The sequence below is a fragment of the Rhincodon typus genome, chromosome 15 (assembly GCF_021869965.1).
Source record: "Rhincodon typus isolate 14 chromosome 15, sRhiTyp1.1, whole genome shotgun sequence".
Lineage (NCBI taxonomy): Eukaryota > Metazoa > Chordata > Chondrichthyes > Orectolobiformes > Rhincodontidae > Rhincodon > Rhincodon typus.
Window position 1 is genome coordinate 13,590,442 of NC_063346.1, and position 7,788 is coordinate 13,598,229.

A 7,788-nucleotide genomic window follows, 5' to 3' on the forward strand; every position below is an offset into this window, starting at 1 on the left:
GGGAGTCGGTAGGCTTGAAATGGATATCGGTTTCTAGGCGGTTGCCCAAGATGGAGACAGAGAGGTCCAGGAAGGAGAGAGAGGTATTAGAGCTGGTCCAGGTGAACTTAAGGTTGGGGTGGAAGGTTTTGGTGAAGTGGATGAACTGGGAGCACGAGGCGGCGCCGATACAGTCATCAATGTAACGGAGGAAGAGGTGGGGTTTAGGGCCAGTGTAGGTACGGAAGAGGGATTGTTCCACGCATCTTTACTGGCTCCATCCCCGCCTCTTCGACCTGTCTGTTTCCTCTCCACCTATCCTCTCCTCTATCCATCTTCTATCCCCCTCCCCCTCTCTCCCTATTTATTTCAGAACCCCCTTCCCCTTCCCCATTCCTGATGAAGGGTCTAGGCCCGAAACGTCAGCCTTTCTGCTCCTATGATGCTGCTTGGCCTGCTGTGTTCATCCAGCCCTGCACCTTGTTGTCTCGGATTCTCCAGCATCTGCAGTTCCTACTATCTCGGGATTACTAGTCCAGTGATACTACCATTAGGCCACTATTGCCGTGTTTACTCCGGTTATCCAAGAGGCTGTACCAACTATGTGAGTTGCTTCATATTTTTTCTTTGCCCTCCCTTTTTCCAAAGGTACTTCAATCTTGCAACTTGTAGCAAGTAGATGAGAATCTCACTGGTCAACATAAGAAGAAAGGGAGGCCAATCTGCTCTTGATCCTGTTCTGCAATCTTTCACGATGCCCCTCTTAGCTCTTTGCTTTCATTTCATTTCAACCTGTTGCATTTGGATTTTGTCCCACAGGCATTTAAGTCAAAAGTCTCCATCAGTGAACTTGAGAATGATGCACGGCCATCCCACAGCAGCTCCACCTTTGAACAATCCCAAGTAAGTCAGGTAACATGACTTTGGAATATTTCTGCCTTTCCTTCCTCGTTCACCAACTGGCAAGGGAATATCATTGTTCAGGCACAGCAAGGAACCAATGAGACTCATTCAAACATTCAAAATTCACAGGAAGAAAAGCCTAATGTAAACCATAGTAGCAGAAGCAACAGGACTAAACACATCTTTCACTCTCTCCCTTCCCCAGCCAGGTAAACTCCTGAGAGAGGCAAGAAAAGAGAGAAAAAAGTCCAATGGCAATAAGGTAAAAGTTACTCTGGAAAATTTCTCGTTTCCTCAGGCAATTAGAACCATGTCAAGAGATCACAAGGACTAATTGTCAATCATAAAATTAATAAAGTAATTAAAAAAGTTATAAGCAGGCACTTGGATATGTTGAAGTTAATCAAGCAGAGTCATCATGGTTTTGTGAAAGGGATATTATGCTTTGCCAATACATTACAGTTTTTTGAGGAGGTAACATGTGCTGGGGACAGAAGGGGAATGCACTGGACTTAGAATTCCAGAAGGCATTTAATAAGTTATCGCATCAAAAGTTATTGTGTAGAATAAAAGCTCATGGTGTTGGGGTAAGGAATTGGATGGATGGAAGACTGGCTGGCTAATAGAGAGCAGAGAGTAGGTGTGAATGTGTCTTTTTGAGGCCGGCAAGATGTAATGAGTAGTATGCCACAGGATCAGTGTTGGGACTTCAACTATATATAATTTATAAAAATGACTTAAATGAAGGGACAGCAGTTTTTAGTTATCAAATTTGCAGACAACAAAATGACTGGCAGGAAATTAAGTTTTGAAGAGGACACAAGGAGGTTACAAAAAGATAATTATTGGTTAAGCGAGTAGAAAAAGAAGTGGTAAATGGAGTAAAGTTGCCCATTTTGGTGAGAAGAATTTAAAGGAAGCAAATTAATTAAATGGTGAGAGAATATAGAATTCTTAGAAGCAAAGTGGTCCGGGTGTCCTTGTGTATGAATCAGAAATGGTTAGCATGCAGATACAGCAAGCAATTAGGAAAGCCAATAGGATTTTATCATTTATCACAAGGGGAATGGAATACAGGAAGGTTATGCTTCGGTCATACATGTTGAAATTGCGCCTGGATTGATGTGCACGGAATTGGTCATCTTATTTAAAGAAGGATGTAAATAAGTTGGTGAGTGTTCAGTGGAGGTTTACTAGATTAATAGTGGGAATGTGGGGATTGTGGTATGAGGAGAAATTGGACAGACTAAGCTTGCATCTGCTGGGGGTTAGAAGAGTAAAAGGTGACTTGATTGAAAGATGTAAAATCCTGAATAGTCTTTACAGGATAGATGTGACGAGAATTTAGAATTAGGGGTCCCTGTTCGAAAACCAGAAGTTGCCATTTAAAACAGAGATGAGGTGATTTGTTTTCTCACAGAGTGTCATGAATCTTTGAAACTCTTTCCCTGGAAAGGTGGTGGAAGCAGAACTCTTTAATATTTTTAAGGTAGAGGTAGGAAGATTCCTGTTAAGTAAGAGGTTGCAAGATTATCAGGGACGGATATGAATCTGGATGTGAGGTTACAATAAGATCTGCCATGATACTAAATTGCAGGGCAGGCTAGAGGCCTACTCCCAATGGCCCACTCTTGCTCCTGATTGACATGCTTATATGTTCCTAAGTTCATCAGATTTGAACAGCACAAGAGGATTTATGTTTGAGTCTGCACCAGAATTAGTTCACAACTTTTCCTCACTAGCATTTTAATAATAAAAATCTTCCTCAAAGAAACTGTGTCCAACTATCTTTAAGAGTCACATGTGTCAAAACGTGTTGAATATTTAAAGCCAAAATGAGTGACTCTCTGCTTTAAGAGATCTGCATGTCCTTAGAACAAATATGTATCCGATTCTCTCAATTTCTGCACAAATCACCCTCGATTGTGTTCTCATATACTCAGAATTGTCTTAGATGAATGGAGTTTGGAGATTCAAAGATCACTTTGGATAATGGCTGAAATCTTGTGATAGTAAAGGTGACAAAACTGTCAGCAGTTTTTGTCACTAATCCTCTGAAACTAGCAAACTGTGGAATCTGTACACCTACAATTATTTACAGAAATCCTAGGTGTTACTGTCAGCAATTGTGTGTTCATCCAGGAGGTACATTATCAAAGTCACCACCATCCACACCACAACCCTCCCACAACATTCCCCCCCCCCCCCCCCCCCCCCGTATTCCCCTAACCCTCCACATCACCCCATCCCCATCCCCATCCCCGCTCTTAGCAACACCACCCAAACTGCAATGAAGTAGAAAACACTGAACCATTGAGAACTGGTCATTATTTGTATCCATGTAGAAAAATCATTGAAAAAGTTATACCTTGTTGAATTTCTGGATTTCTAATTGGATCCTATGCTCACAGTTACTGGTGAGCAGCAACACTGATCCTGGAAAGCATATTATATATTTATACAATTTCAAATTTCTCCATTATGATAAAAAAAATCACATTTTTAAAAAATTATTTTAAAAATATATTTCAGTCTCTACCTTAATCCCACGTGTGTGGCTTTATGAAGCTATAATTAAAAATGAAAAGCTCATTGTGTTTCACTTCCTGGTTTACTGTCTGTGAGGTTACTTCAATGTGATTGGCTGTTTAACCTGCTTGATGATATCACTTGTCCAGTGATCCCCTTACCTTGGCACTTGAATCACAATGGCATCACGGAAGGTGAAATCCATGCCATTGAGATCGCTAGGTCTTTGTGGGCAGTTTTTGCTGGCTGCAAGTGCTGTTACGTTGTCACTTGACAGTGGAACCTGACCAATATAAAATCAAATTAGCATCATCCACAAACTCGTTTTGAAACATGTTCTTGGATACCAATCTCTGTGTATGGAATTCCAATGGAGCCATAGAGTTGTGTAGCATGGAAACAGACCCTTCAGTCCAACTCATCTATGCTGACCAGATAGCCTAAATTAATCTAGTCCTATTTGCCAGCATTTGGCCCATATCCCTCTAAAACCTTCCCATTCATGTACCCATCCAGATGCCTTTTAAATGTTATAATTGTATCAGCCTCTACCAATTTCTCTGGCAGCTAATTTCATATTCATACCACCCTCTGTGTGAAAACGTTGCCCCTTAGGTGCCTTTTAAATCTTTCCCCTCTCACCTTAAACCGGTGCTCTCTAGTTTTCGTCTCGCCCACCCTGGGGAAAAGACCTTGGCTATTTACCTTCATGACTTTATAAACCTGTATAAGGTCACCCCTCAAGCTCTGAAGCTCCGGGGAAAATAGGCCCAAGCTATTCAGCCTCTCCCACAGATCAAACCCTCCAGCCCTAACAGCATCTTTGTACAAAGATAGGTGGAGGGACAGATAGTATTGAGGAGGCAGGGAGGCTGCAGAAGGATTTAGACAGGTTAGGAGAGTGGGCGAAGAAGTGGTAGATGGAATACAACATGGGAAAATGTGAGGTCATGCACTTTGGTGGAAAGAATTGAGGCATAAACTATTTTCTAAATGGAGAGAAAATTCAGAAATCTGAAGTGCAAAAGGACTTGGAAGTCCTAGTTCAGGAATTTCTTAAGGTAAACTTGCAGGCTGAGTCAGTAGTTAGGAAGGCAAATACAAAGTTGGACTAGAATATAAAAGCAAGGATGTAATACTGAGGCTTTATAAGGCTCTGGTCAGACTACGTTTAGAGCATTGTGAGCAATTTTGGCCCCCATACCTCAGGAAAGTCCACAGGAGGTTCACAAGAATGATTCCAGGAATGAAAGGCTCAACTTAGAAGGAATGTTTGACGGCTCTGAGACTCTACTCTATGGAGTTTAGAAGGGTGAGGCGGGGGGATCTAATTGAAACTTACAGAAGACTGAACAGCCTGGACAGAGTGGATGTTGGGAAGATGTTTCAATTGGTAGGAGAGACTAGGACCTGAGGGCACAGCTTTAAAGTAAAGGGAAGACATTTTAGAACAGAGATAAGGAGAAACCTCTTCAGCCAGAGAGTGGTGAATCTATGGAATTCACTGCCACAACAGGCTGTGGAGGCCAGGTCATTGAGTACATTTTAAGACAGAGATAGATAGGTTCTTGATTGTCAAGGAGATCAAGGGCTGTGGGGAGAAAGCCGGAGATTGGGGTTGAGAAACTTAGCCATGATTGAATAGCAGAGCAAACCTGATGGGCCGAATGGCCTAATTTCTGCTCCCATGGCTTACGGTTTAAATCTTTTCTGAACTCTTTCAAATTTCAATACTTCAGCTTTAAAGAATCAGTTGCAAATCTTTGGCTTTTGAATTAAATCATGTGGATATTAGAATATAAAAATCAAATCATTTAATTTTTAATGCTTGTCATGTCATTTAAGTGAAGACATTCATATTTTGTACGTCAATACATGTGCAAAACGAAGGGTAGTCCCCGATTTATGAATGTCTGATTTATGAACACTCATACTTACGAATGGGTTACTGTATACTCTTGTATTCATTTTTAATTTTAATGATCCAACATGCGAACGTTTGCTCATACAAATGAACAGCTGTTTTATATTTTACTGTATTCTGTTCTGACTTCCATACAAATCAACCTACAAACGTACTCAGGAACAGAACCCATTCATAATCTGGGATGTGCCTATAATCTGAACGCCTCTCACCATAAAATGCAAAACTCTAATCCATGTTTCTTCATGGAATTGCTCCCTCTGATTCGTGAGGAACTAAAAGCCTCATGTCATTGCAGCTCGAGACAACACCAAGGGTTCTTCATGCCCATTTTCAGGAAGATGAGTCAGAGGAAGAGGAAGAAGAAGAGGAAGAGGTTGAAGAATTACAGGATGTCAGTGACGATGAATACAATCTGTATGCGAAAGTTAGAAAATGAGTCATCTGTTACTGGTGAAAAGCGAAGTTCACTTCGCAATAATATATTCCCAATGATTGCTTCAGGAAGTAAAATTATTTATATAGTATCTAGGCCAAGCCAACCATTTGTAAAAGTAATTGATAGCCACCTGTGGCTGTGATGTCTGGAAACTGTCTAACACCCAATGATTGATTGGAGTCTCTAAAATGGATAGATAGCAGAGCACCAAACTCTTAAGTTTTACAATCAAATGTGATCCTTGACATTCATGTTTCAAATTGGTTTAGAGGAGCAGCTCTGAATGAACAAGGATGGAAGGGAAATAAATTTTATTAAAGAAATACATAGGCAACTGTCCTGCCATTGAACTTGTATCTAACCAGTGAAACATGGGAATTATATTAAGGGAACAGAAAGAGAAAAATGAACACATGTACAGGTCAAATATAGATTTATAGATTCTTTGTAATTTCCCTTTTTTTATGCTCCCTTTAGAATCCCTTAAACATTTTAATATTTTTGTCACCTGCTTTGTGTCCTCTGTCAAATTTTACACACAGTTGCTGCATCTCTTTGGTACTACATTCTTTATCTTATGTTACTTCTCCTCATTCTTCTAACCAAAATGGATCAATTCATATTTCTCTGCATTAAATCCCACGTGCCAATTCATGCGTTCTACCAGCTTGACTATGTCCTCATGAAATATATCACTATACACTTCCAACTTTTGTGTTATCGGAAGAATTTTTGAAATTGTGCCCTGCACACACAAGTCTGGGTCATTAACATTTATCAAGTAAAGCAGCAATCCCAACCTGACCTTAAGGAAATCCAACTGTACACCATTCTCCAACCACCTTATTTTTTGGCACTCGGCCAACTTTATATCCATGCTACACCACCTCCCCCTTCCTTTTATTGTGACAGCATCAATTTTGCTGAAAAGTCTGTCATGTACTACTTTATCAAAAACATTTTACAAGTTTTCAGACACTATTTAATCAAGTTACCCTCACCAGTCATTTCTCTAAGCAAAAACCGAAAGAACTGTGGACACTGTAAATCAGAAACAAAAATAGAAATTGCTGGAAAAGCTCAGCAGGTCTGGCAGCATCTGTGGAGAGAAATCAGAGTTAACGGTTCAGGTTGAGTGACCCTTCAAGAAGGGTGCCGGACCTGCTAGGCTTTTTTAGCAATTTCGAATTTTGCTAATCATTTCTGCCAGATTAGCAAAAGACTCAAAGCACAAATTGCCCTTAACCAAAGGGGTTCCTGATGTCATTCACAGGGATCTGGGTGTACAGGTACACAGGTCACTGAAAGTAGCAACGCAGGTGGAAAAGGTAGTCAACAAAGCACATGGCATGCTTGCCTTCATCGGCCAGAGCATTGAGTTTAAAAATTGGCAGGTAATGTTGCAGCTTTATAGAACCTTAGTTAGGCCGCATTTGGAATATTGTGTCCAATTCTGGTCGTCACACTACCAGAAGGATATGGTGGCTTTGGAGAGGGTACAGAAAAGATTTACCACGATGTTACCTGGTATGGAGGGCATTAGTTATGAGGAGAGGTTGGCGAAACTTGGGTTGTTCTCACTGGAACAACGGAGGTTGAGGGGTGACCTGATAGAGGTCTACAAGATTATGAAGGGCATGGACAGACTGGACAGTCAGAAGCTTTTTCCCAGAGAGGAAGATTCAGCTACCAATAGCCATGTGTTTAAGGTATGAGGGGCAAGATTTAAAGGTGATGTACAAGGCAAGTTTTTTACACAGAGGGTGGTGGTGACTGGAACTCGCTGCCGGGGGAGGTAGTGGAAGCAGATACTATAGTGGCTTTTAAAGGGAGTCTTGACAAATATATGAATAGGATGGGAATAGAGGGATACAGTCCCGGGAAGGGTAGGGGGATTTATTTGTGACAAGCAGCATGTTGGTGCAGGCTTGGAAGGCCGAAGGGCCTGTTCCCGCACTGTAATTTTCTTTGTTCTTTGTTAACTAAGAGACTGTCCATTTTGTCCTGAATTCTG

The 7,788-nt window shown here is 41.0% G+C and overlaps 1 protein-coding gene across 3 annotated transcripts in view; it reads left to right on the top strand.

The window, feature by feature from the left end:
• LOC109920150 (CBY1-interacting BAR domain-containing protein 2-like) overlaps positions 1-7,123 on the top strand; it is a 34,908-nt gene extending 27,785 nt beyond the window's left edge. Inside the window, exons 7-9 of one of the 3 annotated variants that reach the window (XM_048605862.1) lie at positions 799-882; positions 1,088-1,144; positions 5,634-7,123. In XM_048605862.1, the coding sequence (XP_048461819.1) occupies positions 799-882; positions 1,088-1,144; positions 5,634-5,774 (282 nt within the window). In that variant the 3' untranslated portion in view covers positions 5,775-7,123. Of the gene's footprint in view, positions 1-798; positions 892-1,087; positions 1,145-5,633 lie in introns of all 3 variants that reach the window. The other 2 variants (XM_048605863.1, XM_048605864.1) reach the window with 2 other exon arrangements.
• Positions 7,124-7,788: the final 665 nt, after the last annotated feature.